Below are 23548 nucleotides of genomic sequence, written 5' to 3' on the forward strand. Positions count from 1 at the left end.
CAATTACAGAATTCCATTGGCGGGTAAACGCTATGGAGCAGCGTTTAGGTGGCCCCCCGACCATCGACAGACTCCTCGAAGTACAAATCGGCAATAAGGAAGAAGAAACAACTTTTATTTCTGCGGAAATTTCCAAGAAGGAACAGGATAATCTCATTGAGCTTTTGAAGAAAAATTGCACAGTTTTTGTGTGGACGGTCGAACAAATGCCTGGGATTGATCCTTCACTTGCATGTCATAGGCTGGATATCGGCAAAACACAAAAGCCAGTGCGTCAGAAGCCTCGCCGAATGGCTCCCGATCGAAAGCTCAAAGTGAAAGAAGAATTCGACAAACTTCTAAGTGTTAATTTTATTAGGCCTGTACTATATCCGAAATGGATATCAAATGTAGTAGCAGTCCCTAAGAAAAATGGGAAACTTAGAATCTGTGTTGATTTTACTGATGTCAATAAAAAAATGTCCTGTTCACCCGTATCCCTTGCCTTGTATTTCTGAAATGGTTGATGCCACTTCAGGGTTTAAATGAATTTCTTTTATGGATGCCTCAATGGGATTTTATCAAATTGCATTAGCCGAAGATGAACAAGAACTTACAACTTTCATAACAAAACAAGGCTTATTTTGCTATAAGGTAATGTCTTTCGGTCTAAAAAATGCACCGGCAATATATCAGAAATTCATTAATACATCATTTTCAGACTTCTTAGGCAAGTTTATGGAAGCTTATATTGACGATATGGTCATCAAGTCGCATGAAGAGTCATCACACCTTCATCACTTGCAAAAATATTTTGATCGGCTGATGCATATTGAACGCGCGTCTAAATCCATCAAAATGCGATTTGGATTAGCATCGGAAAATTTCTTGGATATCTTATGACCAAACGAGGCATTGAAGCTAACCTCGATCAAATCCATGCAATTACTGAAATGCCCTCGCCAAAACCAAGAAGCAAATCCAAAGAACTTACGGGTAGGATAGCCGCTTTGGGTAGATTTATCTCAAAATATTCGGATCGGCTCCACCCCTTTTTCCAAGCCATTAAAGGGATCCCCAAAATAGACGGATGAGTGTGACGTAGCTTTTGAGGAAAATGAAAGAATACCTAGTACATACCGCCAATTCTTGCTAGTCCGACCCACGGACAAACAATTGACATCTATTTGGCAAAGATCGAGAAATAGGCTGAGAGTGCTTTGTCTTATTCATTGATGATGAAAATGAACAACCAATTTTCTTCATAAGTAAGACCCTTACGACTCGAAACAAGGTATTCACAGATTGAGAAAATAGCTCTCTCACTTGTCCATAGTGCACGAAGATTGAAGCCTTATTTTCAAGGACCTATCATCAATGTCTACATTGAATACCCTTTGAGAAAAGTTCTTCGAAATGCTGATTCGAGCCGATTAGCAGAATGGGAAACATATTTGAGTGCCTACGAAATTATCTACAAAGCCCGATCATCTGAGAAAGGCCCATTGAATGGCATCACTTATGGCCGATTTTCCTGTCGATGACATACCGACCATGGAAGAGCAGTTTGACGAACCTCCTCCTAATCCACAACAAGGATCGGCCGATCCATCCACAAGTGCCGACCCTACTTTATGGACTATACACACGGACGGTTCCAAGAACAAATCAGGTTTAGGCTTTGGTTGTGTTTTGATCCGACCTGATGGCGAGAAAATTGAAAAATATGTTCGTCTCGGATTTTGCGTATCAAACAATGAAGCTGAATATGAAGCGGTTCTTTATGCAATCTTAACGCACTTGACACCGGGGCGACAAAAAAAATTGAGTTATTCATCGACTCAAAGCTTGTTGCGAATCAATTTGGCGGATCTTTTGTTGCTTGAAATGATAGGATGGCTGCATATGTCCAAAAAATGCATGAGCTATCCATTCATTTCAAATCCATTGTTGTTCACCAGCGCTCTCGCAATGATAATCGTCATGCCGATGCCTTAGCCTATCTCTCTGCCGCAGTTGATGTTAACAATGAAAGAAAAATCTATATTGATTTCCAACATTTTCCAAGCATAACTGTCATAGAAGAACATGTTCAAAACTTATATATTGCTCATCTATGCTATTTCCAGATGACATCTCGGAAATTCGAATTCGAGCAAGTGAATGCCGTAACAACAAGGAAAAGACAGAGAGAAGAGCTAGCTCAATCGGCCGGCACAAGTTCAGAATCTCACTCAGAGAAAGCAGCTCAAGAAGATTTAGCCGACCATCAAGGTTTGGCCGATCATCGTGTTGAGAGTGATTCTCTACCCACACATGATGCCGACCAAATCAATGTTGATATGGAAGATGAGTCCCACGAAGCAGATAATTCTCCAGAAGTACCACATTTGGATCTCCAATCTATCGACGGTGACACTTCACCAGATAATTGGAGACCTATTTATTTAGAATTTCTACAACATTGAACTCTACCTGAGGATTCGTCGTTTTCCTACAAAATTAAGGGAGATGTATAGAAATTTGTCATAATTCCAAATTCTAAAGGAAATCTCCTACTTTATAGGAAAGCAAATAATTTCATTCCTCTTTTCAGATGTCTTTCCAAAGATCAAGGTCATCTAGTTCTCGAAGATATACACTCCGGACTTTGTGGAAACCATTCTGGGGGACGTAGTCTTGCACATAAAGCCATGACTCAAGGATACTGGTGGCCTAGCATGCAAAGACACTCAACAGAATTTGCCCAAAAATGCATACCATGTCAAAAACATGCAAATATGGGCAAACTTCTAGGAACAGAACTCCACCCAATTCTAAGCCCTTGGCCTTTTGCGAAATGGGGCTTGGATATTGTGGGACCCTACCAAAGGCTCCGGAAGTGTAATGCGATTTTTATTGGTTCGCGATCGATTATTTCACTAAATGGGTAGAAGCTCAACCGCTTGTCAACATCTCAAAGAACGGATGTACGGCGTTTCTTATGGAAAGACATCGTTTGTCGTTTTGGAATTCCATCTAACATCGTCTCGACAACGGTAAACAATTTGATGCGGAAGAAATTCACAAATTTTAGCCTCACTAAAAATTCAAAGATAATTTCTCCGCTCCATATTATCCACAAGCAAATGGACAAGCAAAAGCAACCAATAAGACGATTCTCTCGACTTTGAAGAAAAAGCTTAATGAAGCAAAAGGAAATTGGGTTAAAGAGTTGCCAGCAGTGCTTTGGGCTTATCGCACCACTCCAAAGCATTCTACCAATCTTTCCCCTTTCAATCTAGCTTATGGCATGGATGTTGTCCTCCCGACAGAATTAATTGCACCAACTACAAGAACAGAAGTAGTACAAACTGGTAACAATGATGCTGCTCTAACTTTGGTGGCAGACTCAATTGATAAAACTCGAGAAGAAGCTTTACAATGTCTAATAAAATATCAGGCAACCATGAAACGCAAATATGATAGAAAGTTTTGCCTCAAGAGTTTTGAACCAGAAGATTAGGTACTTAGCCGCAAACAGAAGCTCATTGAATCTGGGAAGCTGTCTGAGAATTGGGAAGGACCGTTCATTATTGATAGACCAGCATCCAAAGGGTCTTATTTCCTTCGTCGAATTACCGGAGAAAAATTTGCCAAGCCATAGAATGCTTTTCATTTGAAAAAGTTTTATCGTTGAATGTTTGTTTTTCATTCATTGTAATTATTTTATAATTCAATAAAATTCGATCCATCTTTCGTTTTAACTAGAGATCAAATATCCCAAATTTTGTTATCATTACACTATGGGGGCGACGACTTCCTAAATTTAATTATGTTATCATTACACTATGAGGGCGAGGACTCTCCAAATTTCATTATGTTATCATTACACTATGGGGGCGGCGACACCCCATATTTCATTATGTTATCATTACACTATGGGGGCGACCCCCCAACTACGGGGGCGGCAACTCCCCAAATTTCATTATGTTATTATTACACTATAGGGGCGGCGACCCCCCAAATTTCATTATGTTATCATTACACTACGGGGGCGGCGATTTCCCAAATTTCATTATGTTATCATTAAACTATGGGGGCGGCGACACCCCAAATTTCATTACGTTATCATTACACTATGGGGGCGGCGACACCCCAAATTTCATTACGTTATCATTACACTACGGGGGCGGTGACACCCCAGATTTCATTACGTTATCTTGGGGGCGGCGACCACCCAAATTTCATTACGTTATCATTACACTATGGGGGCGGCGACACCCCAAATTTCATTACGTTATTATTATATTATGGGGGCGGCGACACCCCAATTACATTATCCTTAATACTTATATCTATTTTGCCGACCTACATCAAGGCCAGATTACCCAACTATTAAATATTTTGACCGACCTATTCTGATTACCAATCTAATAAAAAATAGATAAAAACCAAATATCATGAATACAGTGGAAAAAATAAACATAATCGAGAAAGAAAAAACCGTAATCTAACCTCACATCATCATAACAATAAAAAATAAAAACTTCACTCAAGAAGTTGCGGCATAATGATATCCTCCACTGGAACTGGAACACCTAATAGATCCGACGGAGATACATCTTCCAACTTCCTATAACACATAGTATAATAATCTGACAGCTGCTGCAATTTTTCCCGTTTCTCAGAATCTCTTGATTTCCAAAGTCTAACACTTGCCGATGCTTCACGCAACAACGCCCCAGATTTCTTAGTTTCAACTGCATGCTTCTCAATTAGATCATCCTTCTCTTCACACCCTACTCTAAAATTTTCCACCCTCTCATGATATTCATCTAACTCCTTCTTCAAAAATGCATTCTCTTCCAATAGTACCTTGTAGTCTCCTCTAATCCCCTCAACCTCGCAAACTCGTTTTGCCAATTCCAATTTCTCACATTTTAAAATCGCAACTTCATCACTCAAAACCTTCTGCTCCTTGAGAACAACAATTTCTTGATTATGTTTCGACACTTCAGCTTTCATGATATTCATTTTCATCTCATAGTCATGCAAAACTACTTCATTTCTCATAAGTACTCCTCTCAAATGTTCATTCTCCTGAAAGATGAGCTCTCTCTCCTTCCAAATATTTCTCAATCTCGCATATTCACTGGTTTTAATCTTATAATTTTCTTTTGCTTCTAAGATTTCTTTAGCACAATCCCCAAGCTTCGGCCTAATAGAAAAAAATAATTTGTTACTAAAAAAAAAAAAAAAAAAAAAATCACACACACACACACACACACACACACACACACACACACTAAAAATTACCTCTGCAAGCTTTGAATTCAACATATTAACGGTTTTTCCAAAATCTACACTTCGTTGATAATCCAAACACAATAACTCTGGATCTGAAATATTAGACAAAAGGATTTAAAATAATAATATATAATAATCAGTAAATACTATTTAAATAGCTATTCAACATCTAACCTTCAATTGCCAAGGCTTGCACGTCTGGAGTGATGAGCATAGGTGTTGTAGAACTACCGCTCATCCTTGGCTGCAACGAAGAAGGTACAGGTGAGCCAACAATGATGTCGGTACTAACAACAGTAGACACTTCGTTGACACACCTCGCATCGGTGTCGCCAGAAGTCGGCAATCCAAGCATTTGTACCAACAATCGTTGACACTACGTTAACATACATGCATTGGTATTAACAATGTAAGTCGGCAATCCAAAGACTAGTGCAAAAACAGTTGATACTAAACTCGACACACCCAAGAATGGTGCCATCGGCGAAGTTGTTACACCAAAGCATTGGTGCCAACAACAAGTGTTGAAACTCCAATACTACTTCCACCAAAAGGAGTTGGCACTCCAAAATTGATCTTGACAACAGAAGCTGAACCCATTGTATCTCCACCATCGCCAACTTTTTCCATCTACATTACCAAAAGAACCATTAAACAATCAATAACGAATATTATTCTAAATCACAGAAACAAGATCAACACTAACATCAAGTCCAGATATATTGTTAGTCATCGCTTCCCCACCGATATCATCATCATCATCAATATCAAGCACATCAATAGTTTTATGTACAGGAAGACAAAAAACCTGTCACAATGAAACATCATTCCAAAACATATTATAGGTATTACATATATGATATTTTAAAAGAAATATTATATATGTACCAGTTCTCGACTATCAATTCCTTCCTCAATTTTACTTAAGTTATCCCCAGTTTTCTTTTTCTTCTTTTTTGGACGTACACTTCTTTTCTTCTTTCTAATATTTTCTTGTCCACTATCCTCAGAGTCATCTCCTTCTACTTCTTCATCATCTTCACTGCTATCATCCACAATAATATTCTTTCTCTTCTTTAAGCCACAATAAGGTGCTAATTCCCTAGGCTCATTCAGCAGTCTAGTTCTATATCATGATAATAATCTACTATATCATCTGGAAACGAAAGATCATAGACATCTGCATTATGGCTAAACAAACTAACAAATTTCTTTTTTATCATCTCGCTGCTAAACACTGATTTATTTGGAAACTTCAGAAAATCTCCTATAAAAAAATTATAAAAACAAAAAAACAAAAAAAAAAACAAAATAATCAAAATGTGATGCTAACTATTTAAAATTATAATTATAAGAATATTAAGTTAATATCTTACCTGATATATTGTTAGGATAATCAATATCTTCGAACCTCCAATTGTCTTTAATCTTAAAACCATACAATTTCGCATTCTTGTAGTTCGAAGGCATCCCATAAAACTGATAATTCTAGTTGTGATGGTTATGATGGTTATGATATCCTAATGCATAACATTTAGAAGATGCCTTGTTTTGCCGCAGAAGCTTCAATAACTCAAACAAAAGGTCTGACGACATACTATTTTGATAAACCTTACAAATTCTCGCTACACGGGCAAATATAACCCAATAGCCAGGAGATAATTGTAAGGGATGTACTCTCCATCGAGCTAATAACTCGGAAACTGATTTCCGAAATGGAACACTACAACCAAGCCAAAAATGTGAAAACAATAAAATTATCTCATCCTTTTCACATTTTTGGTCGATATCGCTACCAACATACTCAATAGAAACATCATCTCCAATATCATACTTTGCTCTCAAACTATCAGCATCAATTCCCTTCACCACCCTATTCATATTAAAATCCCCCTTATCACCCCATCTCCTCTTCAAGTTATAATTCTTCTCCATTATCAAATATTTTCAATACTATCAAAAAAATAGAATAGTATCGATTAATCCTTCTCTCAAAAACAAAGACGAGTTTCTTTGATAATAAGATCTAAACACATGGTTTACTGTCTCGCGATTACTACAGAGATCCAAATCCTAATATACATTCCTCATTAAAGAAAAAAAAAATGCGAAAGTGTTAAAGAAACATACCTTGCTGCAAAGTAAAACAAGAGCATGAACCTGAAGGTAGAAGCTTTTATTTCTTCTCCTCCCAAACCTAGCTATCTCTATCTTTTAAGTCTATAAGTATTCCAGCCCGCAAGGTTCCTTTTATTTATAAGATTCTAAATAGAGAATACTAAACCAATATGACTCTCTTCTCTCTGCTAAAGCCCAATACATCCAACACTTGGTTTACTAGTTCGCCTCTTATCAATACAATCTTGCCGCTCCTGTTGATATAACAATTCCTTCTTCAATTTGAACTTTTAGTTTCCCATATTGATACAACCAACTCTCACCTTTAACTGCCGAACCTTTTGTATCTCAAGTCTATGTTAAACAATTTTAAAATTTTTGTTCATAATAGTTACCCAACCCATCATATATCTGTCGGATATTTTTTATCAATACTGAATTGGGTATCTAACTTTGAATTGAGTACCCAACAGACCTCCAAATTCTATTCAATTGCCTATTGAATTAAACAATCAAGTTACCCATTTGTTGAATTGGCAATTGAAATCGTTGTGGAACTTGACTATCATTTAAGCCGATCAAAACTAAAAGTTTGAATTGCCGCTCGAGTAGCCGATCCAATAATGCCGCTCGCATTGTCGCAATGCCGCTGGTGCACTGATCCATAGAATAGCCGCTGAAGAATAGCCGCTTTGAATTGCCGCTCAATGCCGCTGCTATTTTTTTAGAATTGCCACTGGTTTCAAAAAAAAAAAAAAAAAAATCTACTCAGAACTTGTGCAGCTGGTTTCAAAGCTTGTGTGCCAAAGATACTCCTAAATCCTAATGGGACCAAGATATGGTCAGATGGCTGGATATGTTGTCGCTTGATTGAAATGCCGCTGGATATATTGCCGCTGATGTGTGTTTTCGAATTGAAATGTCGCTGTATTGAAATGCGCTGGATGTGTGTTTTCAGAGCAATTCAAATTTTCCACTGCTTCGGATCGCATAAATGCCGCATCGCAGATCCCATAAATGCCGCTCGCATTGCCAATCCAATTTGGCAAATCCTTCTCTATTGAAATAAACCAAATTCAAAATTTCCCGATCAATATCCCACCCAATTTGAGTAACACCTACCTAAAAACCTTTGCGGCTGGTGATAACTTCTTCTCATTTTTCCAACTTTCGAATTAGACCGATCCTACAAGCTCTTTTAGCCACTTGCTCCTCGTATTTCTTTAAATATTGTAGAGCCCATTATCAAAGCCCAATTCCAATTCCTCCCATATTTACCAAAATACCATCTTTTATCGAACAAATTTGATTTTCTATACCGATTTCATGTCAAACTCTTCAAAAAAATTTCCAACCACTTTTATTTTACTTCTTTGCCACACGGGCCTAGCCCATGTAACAAAGAGAGGGCGATGTTCCGGCCCCCACAAATGTAGCCCAATAAAAGCCCAATTCAATACAAGCCCATGCTCAGAGCCCATCTATAAAAAAGCCCACGCTCAGAGCCCATGCTCAGAGCCCATCCATAAAAAAGCCCATGCTCAGAGCCCATGCTCAAAGCTTATCTACAAAAAAGTCCATGCTCAGAGCTCATCTATAAAAAAGCCCATGCTTGAAGCTTATCTACAAAAAAGTTCACGCTCAGAGCCCATGCTCAGAGCTTATCTATGAAAAAGCCCACGCTCAAAGCCTACATCCCACGACAGTTCTCCCACCAGTTCTCCAACTTCATCCCACGAGCTGACAGTTCTCCCGCTAGTTCTCCAACTTCATTCCACGAGCTGACAGATGTCCCGCCAGTTCTCCAACTTCATCCCACGAACTGACAGTTCTCCCGCCAGGTCTCCAACTTCATCCCACGAGATGACAGTTCTCCCACCAGTTCTCCAACTTCATCCCACGAGCTGACAGTTCTCCCGCCAGTTCTCCAACTTCATCCCACGAGCTGACAGATGTCCCGCCAGTTCTCCAACTTCATTCCACGAGCTGACAGATGTCCGCCAGTTCTCCAACTTCATCCCACGAGCTGACAGTTGTCCCGCCAGTTCTCCAACTTCATCCCACGAGCTGACAGTTGTCCCGCCAGTTCTCCAACTTCATCCCACGAGCTGACAGTTGTCCCGCCAGCTCTCCAACTTCATCCCATGATTGGACAGTTCTCCTTGATTCTCAACTTCATCCCACAATTGGAATATTGGAGAACGAGGAAGTAACTATCACCAATGATACCTATAAAATCCAACCTTCATCATTTTTCCGAACTATTTAATCGAGACTTGATCCCAAGCAATATTTTGGGTGCGAGGGCAACTTCAAAACCGAAGTCCAGTCTCATCTTTCCCCAATCGCCATCTCCTTCACCATCTCCAAAAAACATTACTTCCAACCCTCAACTGGTGTGTTTTGGCAAATCTTGCTGAAACAAGAGCATTCGCCACTTTTGTCAAGTCTTATTTTGATTTATCGAAATAAAAAAATCCCATTTTGCAAGTTGTGGAGTAGTGCTCGTATTTATTTGGATTGGATATTAAATTAATTAAAGTGTGTTTACATACCAAATACTGCATGTATACTAACTAGATCTTTGATATAAATTATTACTTACTAAAAACATCTTTAGGAGAGACACTATCCTAGCATTAAACACCAATTTTTCAATAATTTAGTGTTTTTTCATCTTCAATAGAGACACATTTTGATAAAAACACCAAAGCAAACACCAAATCGGCCAAAATTTGGTATTTGCTTTGGTGCTATATCAAATCTCTCTTGCAATTTTGGCTAAACCACGCGGTGTTTCGAAGACCGCATGGGCTTGGGCTAGACTGTGGGCTTCTATGGCGCGGTGTTTCGAAAACCGCGCGGTTTATCCAAAATCGCATCGCGTGATATGAATAAAAATGATACCAGAATTAGGAACTAAACTTGAATGATATCGGAATTAGGAACTGGACTTGAATATAATGTCGAAATATCTGATTATGTATCTAATAAAAATAAATTGTGCAATTGTTTGAGAATGGAAATGATACTAGGAATTAATTATACTCTGCTCGTGTATTAGGATCTAACGGAGTCTCTTTTGTATTTTTGACAGAGTCACTTTTGTATTTTTAAAATTCTCATATGCATATTGATATGAGCCCAAAACTGTAGTTTAAAGCTTTAAATAGTATTTTTATTTAGCCAATTATATTATTAATAATATAGGTTTATCACTAATTACGTGATTTTGAGTATTTTAGGCTTCGGAGTTGAATAAATGTAAATTCGTTACTAATTAGGCGCTAAAATGAGCTAAAGTGATTGCTAGGGAAGTTCCATGAAGAAAGCCCAAGTTTCATTGAGAAAAAACCCTTAAAAAGCCCAAGTCAAAACTGTTAAGTGAAAGTCAAATCGGATTAGAGAGTTGAAGAAAAATCAACAGAACTTCAAAAGGTCATATCTTTGGACTCAGGCCTCGGATTTGGGCCCATTTTATATCAAAATGACCGGCTCAGAAAGCCCTTTCTAATGGTCTAGGCCTTGACTCGATCAGAGCAATATAAATTGGTAAAAATATGTGCTATAGTAATATAACTAGAATTAGAAGTCTTGGATTCAACCAATTGGGTTATGGACTTGATTTATGGATCCATAATCTAGCCTAAAAGCCCATGCACAAAATTGTAAACCTAACCTTCTCCTATATAAAGAGAGTTAAGGCTAAACAAAATAAAGACTACTCCCCTTTTTAGTTTAGTTGTAAATTAGGGCTCTCTCTCCCTCTCTCTCTCTCTCTCTCTCTCTCGTTAGAATATATCTGCTTCCTTCCCCAATTAGTTTAGAGTAATTATGGTTTAATGTCCTTGCCTCCAACTCCATTACACCATTAGTTTTATTAATATAAGTTTCGTTTAATTTAATTATGTCTTCTTATTATTGTTTATTGTTAATGAACCCAATGAAACTATGCTAAAACTCCATTACAGGAGTTTTGTGAAGTCTATGTGAGGGTTATGATTGTTCTTCTTTAGTTTTCTTATTGTCTTATGTGCTTCAAGTTCAAGTTCTATAGTTGTCTAGAGATAGAGATTGTAGAAGTTGAACTAGAGAAAGGAAACTCTACAAAGAGATTTATGGAATAGAATTTCTCTTATGTTAATCATATCTTAGTACAAAGATTGCTAGGATTGGTTAGGGATCAATAAAAATTGTGACTTTTGTTGTTTTACCTTGTGTAGATTAATAAAGGTTGAGATTAAAACATGAGAAACTAGTTAGAATAATCATAGCTTCACATAGATGGATTAATTCTTCCTCTATGTTCTTCATATTCATTAAATTCATCTTTTAATTACTTAGTTTAATTTATAATTAGTTTATTGCATTGTAAGTTTAATTAATTTATAATTAGTTTTAGATTAAATAAATCACAACACTACTCTTATTGTTCTCACCTGGATTTTTAGTGGAATTATAAGCTCTTAACGGCTAGGAGTGGAGCAAATCCTGACTCTCTATATTGCATAATGAATTGAGAGTAAGAATAATATTGATAAAAATGTTGATCATTAGTTGTTTGTGTTCTTCTCTAGATAATTAAGGTTTAAATTTTAACTTTATCACATATACCCAAATCTTGTCATACATGTTAAAAATCAACAATAATACCATATCACAACCTAAAATGAACTCATGTTACATATTTTTATACATCTCATATTATATAAAATTTATTTAGCTCTCTTCTTATGCCCCTTACCACTCGATGAGTCTCCTCTTTCCATTTGGATGTTCCGAAGCTACTCATCTAAGTTCCTAATCTGATAACCAAGATCTTCTCTGTCTGCACGAATGTTAACTACCTCAGCTTGAAGTTCCTCATATGCCTGATGCTGTTACGTGTACACCTGCTGAATATCCTCATACGCTTTTTGAGTCTCCTCATATACACGTTGGGATTGCTGATATGTTTAAGAATATGTCTCCTCTCTTTCTTGGCTGTAATGATACAAGGCAGTCCTCATCCCATCAAACATACGAACATTGTTATCATATCTTTCCCGATAAACATCCTGAAAATCCAAGAAAATGCAGTGTGAGTACATATTATATATATAATGAATAAGATAAATAAACCAACTAAACTCACCAAGGTATACTGATCAATCTGCGGCTCTAACTCATGGAAATGAGCATCAGGCACCTCAACAATGGAAAGGTAAGTAGCCTCCCCATCAGGTCCACACACGACAAACATCATCGAATTAGTGGTAGACACATAAGTTGGATGATATGCATTTAAAGGTTGTAGGTTGTAAATATATAGGCAGTGGCGGATGAGGAATACGTAGCTCACGTCTCATCCCTTCTAGGCCCACAAACTCAAAGTTGCAATCCCAACCAACAGGGGGCAACAACGGACCCATAGAGACATGGTTTCACCATCTATAATACTGATCAGCAGTCTGTTCAACGACAAAAGAAGACGCATCTGGCCAAGGACCACCACTGGCATGAAGTTCATAAACTTGAGTTCTACTCCACGACTTAACATCACTAACATCTGGTATGGGAGCACATGGAACTCCAAAATGTCCAGTCAACTGTCTCCAACATCTGTCGCCACAGTACCAAATCTTATAATCACGTGCGGCAAAAACAACTCTGTGACGTGACAAAACACAAGCATGCCGCACAACTAGATCATCAAAGGCAATAGACAAACGCCAAGGTCTCCACTCAATAGATGGCAATAATCTAGTATCAATTTGAGCACAAGCCATACACACATCATTTCTAATCTGCCCCCCTGTTACGAGTCAAGTGAGGCCCTGACCAACTTGCAAATCTAGGGTGAGTATCAACAGTCATGTCTATGTTAGGACAAAGACAATGGAAGCACTCGTAAAACCAACCTCCAAAAGTCTTGTGAATCCTGCAATCTGAGGACTTTTACTTCCAAATATCTATGAAGATTTGTCTAACACCGCTATCAGTGTGGCATATACTGAGCTACCAAGGTCATAATCTCTCATATTATGCAAATCATAAACATAAGCATAATATCCAAGTCGTACAGTAGAGTGACAATTTGGAAACATAACATGCCTAATAAAAAACATCAAAAAAGCCCTAACATACACATCAGCACTCTCACTACCAGGTAGAACAGTCAAAGCTAACTTCGCTCGTGTGTTAGGATCCAAGAGAGATTCCATGTATGCAGTCTTAATATGAGATAGCTTAATAGCAGAAGAATCATAAGCATTCGCATCCAATAGAGGAAAAATCATAAGCATACTAGCAATGTTATAATTTGTATTAAAAGGTATCGATTGGCCTATACCGATACTCAATCCAGAAATCATGGTGAAGTCTAGTGGTATGAACCCCAACTCCGCACAAGAAAAATGAAATGTATGAGTTGCATTCTACCATCTTTCTACTAAAGCAATAACCACTACCCAATCAGCGTTCTCATAATCTACATCAACCAAAAGACCCAAAGGTGTATACAAAATACTATCTCTAATATATCTAATATGTACAAACTCATCCAAACTCTTAAGAACCTTCCACCACTCTCTAACACCAAGTAAAACCGATCTAACTCGGTAGTTAATAACTTGCTGATATTATGAAAAAATAATAATGCATATAAGATAAATAATTAATTGATTCAAAACTAATTAATACATAATATTCAAAATATTTAATCAAAACTAATTAATTACCTGAGAATTAGCCACTACACTCGACACGTGTTTTGTATCACATGTAGAAGACACAACTTGCATATCAAGTGTTTCATCGGGATTAAATTGTCAATCGAAGTCGTTCATTTGATACTCAAGTACATAGAGATGTCTATCAGTCAGTGCGACATCCTCGGCTTCTTCTCCCACATCGTCTTTTACTTTCTCGGCTTCTTCTACCTCTACATCATCGCCAATGTCGTTTGTGTACTGTCAATACTCATTATCATCACCGTCGAAAGGTTGAAAATGATCCATATAAAATTTCAAGAGTTTAGGTAGTTTTTTTACAATAAGGAAAGGGCTTATGAATTGAGATAAAAGTTAAAAATGAATGAACCGTACGGTTTTGGTTTGGTATATAAAGACATAGCACGTGGTGTTCAATACACCGTGCGGTTTCTGAAAAACCGTGTGGGGCTTGGGCTTCTGTGGTGTGGTTTTGTGAAAATTGCGTGGACTATACGGCGCAGTTTATCCAAAACCACATCATTTGATGTCAACTTTTTGATAGAAGTTGGTTGGTGTAAATTTGGTTTGGTTAAAAAATTTGGTGTTTTTTTTTGTATTGTTTCTAAAGAAACATGCGCTTACCTTAGTAGAGATTGAACGATGGCTTCTCACTTTGTTTATCACGAATAGGGATTGAATGATGGCTTCTCACTTTGCTTATCACGAATAGGTGACAATGGCTATCAAACTACTAGGGATTGCTAAAATGTTGTGATTTATATGGAAAATTAAATGTATGTTACATGGAACATTTTCTGACTACTCTTTTTTTAGCCTTTTAGGCCACTCGGGTAACTAGGATTGGGAACCGAGTCTCCATGGAAAAATGAACGGTAATATCAAAAAGTAAAAAGTACAAATACGCCAATTTACACATAAATTTGTTGTGCAAAAATGGGATATGCATGGAACACAACGAATTTGAGATTATTTTTTTATTGAATTACCAAATGAGTAGAAAAGAAAGATGATAAAATCCAAAACGAAGACTTGAGATATTGAGCAACTTTGTGATAAATAATGGGAAACGACAACTGGGCAAGGATCTAGAGCAGTCAATTCTGCAACGGAATCACATTGTTGTCAAGAATCAATAATTATTTCGTGAAGATGGATAATGATACAAAACCAAAAAACCCAAAATTTGTCCACCCTACATTATCATGCTGAAAGGATGTGTCCATTGTCCAACACAATCGCAGATTGGTTTATCAGACTTATCTATATGGAAGGATGATTACAGCAAGCATTAAACAATCTAATAACGGAGCCAGTATGTCCTGCGCCTGAACCAGTTGTAATCTGGGAGGCTCTGGATTGGTCCCATGGCAGCAATTGCCACATCCTGGAAAAAATAAAGAAACAAGTTTTCTTTCAATGATGTGAGTTATCAGGACCAGTTTATCTTTTCCCCCTCAATGTTTTATCTTACAAATATGCAGTAGATCTTCACAATATATTTCAATTCTTACCCGATCAAATATAAAACGGTTGGCTACACGCTTGACAGTGCTGGCATCCACAGCATCAATTCTTGCAAACAGTTCAGTGAATGGCATGCGTCTTCCATATGTAAGTAGCTAAAAGGATGAACATACCAAGCTTAGAGGAGCACTCAATTAACCATATATATAGTGGATATGAGTTTCTTTCATATGCAAGTTAATGTTGTTAGGCACAGGGGAAAAACTCAGAGAGGATTTCTACATGGCATCTTCTCAAACTATGCAACCAGTAAGGTCATCTTACCCGGGCATCTTTACTCAGATGACCTTACGGTTGACTAGTTTCTATACCCAAGACTTGAGAAAATCGGACACAAAAGTAGAATTTAGATACTTAGATCCATATTCCACTCTATTATCCAGATCAATGAAGAAAAAGTTACCTGACGGCCAATATCTTCAGCAACAGGACTGGTTCCATCAATGTGAAGCAGCAGAGAAGATTTCAACTGCAAAGCGTAAAATTAGATATGGGAGAGAAACAACAATATCCAAAATCACTAGTTCATGATATCAACTGCATAAGAGCAATTTAGAAAGAGGAAATGGCTACAAAAGACCAGAGAAAACTAAATGACAATTTGTTGACAAGTCCTAAGATAGTACTGTATACTGTATAGAACTGCTATTTCACGATGATCCATATATAGCTCAAATTTAGTGACAAGCACCATACTGAAGGGTGCAGCATTTTCTAAACATAGCAACAAAACATCATGGAAAAGAAAAATTCCATGAATACCTGATTACGAGCACGAATGACATCAGCTTCAGAAACTCGGTAGGATAATTTGCTCACTTCGTACATTATTGCATAGGCTAAATCATCTAAGCAATCAGGCTGAATACAAGGAAAGAAAATATCCAATCAGAATGATAACAGAGTAACAATAATATATGATCAAAATCCAATACTAGCAGTAGAATATGGATCACGTTAACCAACAATAATAAAACCTGAGTATCATATGCATTCAAAACGAAGGAAAAAGTTTGCTCTACCTCTGTTCTTACAATAAAATATTCCAGACAAAAAAACAGTTGGAATGTGTTGCTGACAATGGAGCCAGTATAACTGTATTCCCTAGTTTTTATACATGGCATTTATGAGCAGATATGCCGTTTAAGGCTAAATGTCATAGAAATAAAAGTATATACAGCCAATGATAATTGAGAAGAGGGGAAAAGAATAAGGATATAGATTGATGGAGTTGATGAGAAGAGATATCCAAAATTTGAGTGTAGATTTTGAAGAAAATTCTCCTTGTGCAGGAAAGCAGTGAGCCAGACAGTGCCAGGTGTAACAGATATGGAGAAGCAAAGATTTTGACATTTTGTCAATAAACATGGAGGTGGTATAGAGCCTAAACACATTGCCTAGGCGTGCTTTAATTGTGCAGATCCTCAAGTAAAAATTGACCAACAATTTTCCTACTTGCACGTTGATGAAGAATGAGAAAGCCAAGCAAAAAACACCATACCTAGAAGTGGCTATTACCTTTACATAAGTTAGAAGGATTCATTTTTCTTTCCTTTCAACTAGTGTGCGTCTATATTTGGTCACACATTAAGTAACATCATCCCTGTTACGGTTTCCTTCAATTAATGTCTTATTCCCCATCAAAGGAAAAGAAACAAAGGGCTTGGAAGGCAAGTTCATCTCTTACAGCTTGTTACATAAAATGGCTCCAATCTACAAACTGCTTTAAGTGCTCAGTTTTACATTACTATTATATACAATGGAATTGAACCTCATCAGGCAAAGTTGGATAGTTGCGCCAGAAAATGTGTTTATTAAGTACGACAACTAATACTACCAACACAATTAACACGTTGATCCCAGGTAGTGTTACTTTAAGAAAAATGTATGGAGAAATAATTATCCCATTATCAATGGACTGATTTGACTTGGGAAAAGAGACGAAAAACTTGTGTTTGTTGTTTAAGGTCAAGAATTGTGGGCATGTAACGGGTTCTGTAACGGGAGCTTGTGACCAAGAGGGGCATTAAAGTGGATGAAATGATGAAAAGCAGATTTGTTGGCTGTGTTACCTGGTAGAATGGTAGGCTACTGTTCTCATCTATAGTAGATTGGCAAATATTCTCTTTCATATATTATTTTATATTCAAATAGAAAAAGAAGAAGCTGAGGAGACTTAACAGTTATCACAAAAAAAGTAACTATCTAAAGAAACCTACAACCCTTTTTAACTCAAAGTCCGAACCAAACCATTCCCCCCCCCCCTTGGGATTTTTCAGGAATCCCACATATTGTAAGATTATTTGCCGACTAGGTCGCAGCCCCCCTATTGACTGCGAATTACTCTGATGTTTTGCTGATTTTTGTCAGTATGAGCAGGAGGCAAAACAGCGAAAAAGGCAAAATCCCATGGTTCACTTTTTAAAGTCCACACAACTAAATAAGTTCCAAAAAATACCTATTTGTACTCCATCTTTAGACTCCTTTGTGAGTATGTGACTACCTCACATGCTTAGTGCTTAGTGCTTAGTGCCAAGCACCTAAGTCAAACAAGACCAGAAGAAACCCCCAACCCAATGCAACTCACTCTACTACTATAAATTCTCTTCACGTGAGTATTGGCATAAAGCCCTGATTTCCATTTTGTGCCCACAGTCCAGCCACTCAAGCTCATTAAATACCACATCAAAGAAAGAGCACATTGTCTAAAGTCACAATCACCTATGTAGATACACATATTTTAGTTTTTCCTTTTTGCTATTGGTGACTTAAAACTGTAACAACTTCGGACTCAAAAGTCATATTTATGTCCAGGAAATATACTTATATTTAATTATTTATAAAGGAATCTGTAGCTCTTCGCACTAAAATTGTAATTCTTTATGCAATAACATATAATTTACTATTTCGATGATTATGAATTTTTGTTAGTTAACAGTGAACAACTCATGGTTTAGAAAAGATGAAATATCCAAAACCCAAAGTGCCCCACATAGATGAAATTTCTGGCTCCGCTACAGGTTGATCCTACCCTTTAGCTCTTTACTATAGAGGAAAGGGAACAGGAGACCGCAACACGGGTGGATCTAGGAGTTGGCTGACCCGGGCTATAGCCCCCCCTAACTTTGCTCCAAAAAAAAAAATTAGTGGTAATTGTACATAATTTATACCCCAAGAAAGTCAAAAAAAAAGTAGTAGTGTGAATTAGTGCTAGTAGCCCCTCCCTGGTGGAGAATCCTGCATCCGCCCCGCCGCAACACAATATGGGATAGAAACCAAACATGGAATGCTTTCATCTTCAGTATTTCCCTGGGACCACATGTAGGAGATGTAAAGCACATTCATTCCTAGTGCAAGCTCCAAATTATAAGGCTATACTGGGAGTTACGAGTGCCATAATGTGCGACAGAAGAAGAAAAAATACTGCGTAATAATGTCCAGGTAACAGAACAAGATAAAGTCGTATCATGACACTGGGAAGTACACAGCTGTCTGCCTGTCTCCTACCCTCCCTCTCTCAAAGGACCAAGACTCTGATGTTAAAGGTAAGAAAAACCTATTGCACCTATTTTCTTGCAGATGAGGCATAGGAAAACCATGTTGTTGTGTACATAGATTACATACAAATTTTACTCTAATTGTTGCCCCGCTAATTTTAAACTACTTCTTCAAAAAATTTACCTAGTCAACCATGAAATTGCTTACACTATTTCCAAATTTGTATTACAATGGATCAAATTTGTATGCTAACACATTGTGCTAGATAATTGACGAGTCAGAAGTCACTGCTTCATAGCATATATTGTCTAATGCAAATAGAAGTGAGAACTATTTATACATTAAAAAAACAAAACTAGTTTGTTAAAACAAATTAGGCAAAAAAAAAAAAAAAAAAATCCTTACCTTGGCAACAGCATAAACGCCAAATAACCCAGTGTCTTTGTAGTTAGTGTTAAAAGCCATCATGCTCTCCGCTATTTCATTGATTCCAACCCTCTGCGCCAGCTCTGAACTGTTCAGACAAATTTATGTGAAGATGATACATATCAAAATCAATCCTCAACTAAGTCACAAGTGTCACTTCCAAATTGGTTTAAGTAAAAATAAAATACTCACCCCATGTGCTTTCCCCCACCTGTACTTTTATTCCAAGAGCCCAGCATGGCTTGCATGACCATCAACGCAATGGAATCGGGATCGGTCCACGATGCCCCTTCAAAAGCAACAGCAAATTGTGCAAGAGGAACATCATCATCAATGATTCGAACCTGAATAATCACAAAGCTATTAACAACAATTATATGAATCCACAGGACTCACCATATGGGACTTAAGAGAAGTCAGTTCGTGTTAACTTATAATACCAGTTTCAGTACCAACTTAATCTATGCAAGGACTTTGTAGATTGTGTAATACTTAGTCTCAGTACCTTCAACATTGTGTACAATTTAGAAAGGTGATACAAGGACTCAAAACAAAATATAAAACGAATTCCTAGAATTACAATATACCTCGGAACCTGTAAATATTGCTGGCTCTTTTGCAACCAATTCAGATGTTGTAGCAGATTCATGTGGTAATTTTGTAAATAATTTCTTTACTTCTTCAACAACATCTTCGTGTTTGACAGCCCCAGAAGCAGAAATTACCTGAAAGTTAATATTCCAGAACAGACACATGTCAAGAATAACCAAAGCATTAGAAGAACTGAACTAATCCCAAGCATTTATATGTAGTTAGTGTACCATTCTGGGAAATGCGTAGTGAGTCGCTATATATTTCTGAATATCAGCTTTGGTGATTTTCTGGATATTCTCAGTAGGTCCCAAAATGGTTCTACCCAAAGGAGTGTATTGAAATGCAGTTGCATGCAAATGATCAAAAATTACTTCCTCCGGTTGCGTTTCCACCTGCCAACAGAACATATCCACAATTAACTACGCAAAAGCAAAAGCAAATGCAATAATAATAATTCAAATACTTACTTCTTCCTTCTCACGAAGAATAACACCTCGCTCCCGATCAACCCTCTTAGGATCAAACTTAGAATTCTGCAAAATATCAGCCAAAATATCAAGTGCATTGGGAACATTTTTCCCTAAAACCTTAGCATAATAAGTGGTCTGCTCCCTGGAAGTATAAGCATTCAAATGCCCACCCATATTCTCAATCTCCTCTTCCAAATCCCTAACCGATCTCCTCTCAGTCCCCTTAAAAATCATATGTTCCAAAAAATGTGCAGTCCCATTAGTCTCATCACTCTCAAATCTACTCCCGGCATCAATCCATACCCCAACAGTAGCTGTGTTAACAGCTAGATTAGACTCCGTAGCGACACGTAACCCATTAGGCAATGTCGTCACACGGGTCTGTGGGGCAGATAAGATATGAGTATGGTCAGTTAAAATAGGATGTGGGGAAGCGTACTGGAGGAATCTAGAATCTGGGTTGTCCAGTTTTTTTAATTTTAATTTCACTTGTTCTGCTAAATTGTCATAGGTCATTTCATGTGGAGATGGTGGGGCTGTTTGGGCTAGAGATGATGATGATGAGGAGGAGGAGGAGGAGAAAAAATAGGGTTGGAGGATAGAGCGAGGTGAGGGTAAACAAGGATTTTTAGATTTTCGAAATAGGGTTAGTAGATTTCGTATTGCCATTTTTAGGGTTTGGTGGAGAGGAGAGAGAAATAAAATGGAGAAGATGGGGAGAGAAAATGGGTTTATGGGTTTTGCGTGGACCGTCGACCAAACCCGTGTTTTAAAAAACAGAACCCACTTTTAGGGCCTATTTGTTTTTTTGGTTTAAGTTATAAGAAGGTCTTATAAACTGGTTTGTTTTTTATTTTAAGTTCCTCTTATAAGCACTTGCAGAAAAAGATAAAACAAACATACAACATCTTATAGATGGTTATTTGACAAATATAACCCTGCTTTACATACCATTACATAGCACCAATTCACGTCTAATTTCATAACCACTTCATATACAAACAACATGTCAAAATAGAAATTCTTACATTACATTTAAATCTAAATACAACATAAAAATAATTTTGCTCAACACTCATGACGTTTCTAAACCCCAAACTCAATTCTAATGCTATGAAATGACAATGCATATAACAAAAACATTCCATCATAGCAAAAATAGTGCATTGTATAATGTATTGTCATATGCATAACTAATTAAATATCACATTACAACATAATAAAAAAAGTAGACCGAATATGTTTTAAGACATCCCCACCAAGTTAAACTCCCATGCTAACCAATCCTGTGAGAAAAATCTTCTTATCCTCCATATCCTCCAATTCAACTAAGGCTTTCCTAAACTCCTTATTTGCAGCAAGTTTCACCATTGCACCCATATACACATCCATAGTCATCCGCTCATTTTCTTTTTAGATAATTGGAATACCCATGCATATAGACATAGAATAGGACTCCATGTTCTTCTTCACTTCAATCCTTTCAAGCTCCATATATGTCACTAGATTCTTCACCACACCAATTAACTCTTGCACACCATCATATTCCTCTTCATCAACTACTTTCTTTCTCTTCTTTTTTGAACCATCATTAGTAACACTACTAGTTCCACCTTGTTCAAAATGGGGGGTGCTAGGTTGTGCGCTAACAGGAGGAGTATTGATGTGTACATTATCCCAAAGAGGGAATCGGTTACCTCCACATCTGGAATTTGGAATTGGAATGGTATCATCATTCACCATATTTGAATCATCGTCATCAATCACCACATGATCATCCGCAACCCAACCTCCCCAAGAGCATAAGCAAAGATCCCCATCGCCAAAGTGCCCTCAAACAACTTGTACAACTCTTTCGCATTACGGAGGCTTCTTCTTATAGATTATTGCAGTCGGGTTCCTCTATATTAATTTGGACCAAACAAAATAATTCAATAACATAATTAATACAAAAATAAAAACAAATTTGAATTACTACAAAACAAATTATGCAATATAATAGCACTTGCCTGAAGAACATCAGCCCAAACTTCTTCTGGCCAATTAATACTCCCAAGTGCAAAATTGATTCCTCCACCACTCTTGCCAACACAATTCCTCCAAGCCACATGCTTCTTTTTCTGCGCATCCCACCTATTTTTGAAAGCCTTTTGCTCAAGGTCTAACTTAAACTTATCATTCAAGGTATCCCTTACGCGTTTCCAGCTAATAGGTTTTAGGGATGAACCTTGGTAACCCTCTTTCGTAACTTCTTCCAAACACAAGTCTAGAAAAGCTTGAGCTAATCTAGGGACATTGGTAAATACATGGTGAACCTTGGCCGCGCTACCCTCAGTACTACCCTCAGTCGCATTGTCGACATTATTAGCCATGATATATATGTTCTAACATAAACAAGCAAGCACCTTAAAAAAAGATAAAAGAAAAACAATTCATTATAGATTATTTAAGCACTTTGAAAATCTAAATAACAATGCATATAGTTCATTGTTCAAAGCATAGTTCGGACAGTTAGGAGTCTAGATACAAGTGCTTCAGAGTTAAGGAAGGAACAAGCTAACAGAACAAAAATAAAAAAAGACAGATTATCAACTTTAGAAATGTACAAGGAACAGGAGCTGCGTAAGAACAGGAAAATCTACAAATGACACTATCGACTGTATTGAAGAGCCAAGGATAACCATACACTATCGACTCTATGATATCCAATACACGTTTAGTTAGAGCCAAGGATTTGTTCTTTCAATACAAACTAAGTATTTGTTCTTTCAATACAATTCCAAGATGCTTAATACTTTCAACTTCTATTTAATTCGCCCGTATGCTACTGCCATGATCAAATTATCATTACGCATATATCATTTGTCTTAGCATGTTACATCAGACTCACTGTCTTAGTAGTTATCATTGTCTTAGCTACCATACTATAATTGGCTA

At 37.3% G+C, this 23548-nt stretch overlaps 1 protein-coding gene across 1 annotated transcript; it reads right to left on the minus strand.

The window, feature by feature from the left end:
- Window positions 1–15185: 15185 nt before the first annotated feature.
- Window positions 15186–21373, minus strand: LOC147505054 (putative mitochondrial-processing peptidase subunit beta, mitochondrial). Its single transcript, XM_086557657.1, has 9 exons — window positions 20609–21373; window positions 20369–20533; window positions 20135–20272; window positions 19740–19891; window positions 19527–19635; window positions 16386–16484; window positions 16027–16092; window positions 15611–15718; window positions 15186–15483 (listed from the first exon to the last, which is right to left on the minus strand). Exons 1-9 carry the CDS (start codon window positions 21278–21280, stop codon window positions 15397–15399), a joined length of 1596 nt encoding a protein of 531 aa, XP_086413783.1. The 5' UTR covers window positions 21281–21373; the 3' UTR covers window positions 15186–15396.
- Between the last annotated feature and the right edge of the window lie 2175 nt (window positions 21374–23548).

Source organism: Coptis chinensis, chromosome 4 (assembly GCF_015680905.1).
Source record: "Coptis chinensis isolate HL-2020 chromosome 4, ASM1568090v1, whole genome shotgun sequence".
In the NCBI taxonomy this organism is placed as follows: domain Eukaryota; kingdom Viridiplantae; phylum Streptophyta; class Magnoliopsida; order Ranunculales; family Ranunculaceae; genus Coptis; species Coptis chinensis.

What these genes read in the sequence shown, in the direction of transcription:
- LOC147505054 (XM_086557657.1), bottom strand. Translation starts at nt 21,280, where the DNA reads ATGGCAATACGAAATCTACTAACCCTATTTCGAAAATCTAAAAATCCT. An exon ending in TTCTTCGTGAGAAGGAAGAA is followed by an intron (nt 20,534 to 20,608) that starts GTAAGTATTTGA and finishes TTCTGTTGGCAG; the next exon opens with GTGGAAACGCAACCGGAGGA. An exon ending in ACCGTTTTATATTTGATCGG is followed by an intron (nt 15,484 to 15,610) that starts GTAAGAATTGAA and finishes TATTTTTTCCAG; the next exon opens with GATGTGGCAATTGCTGCCAT.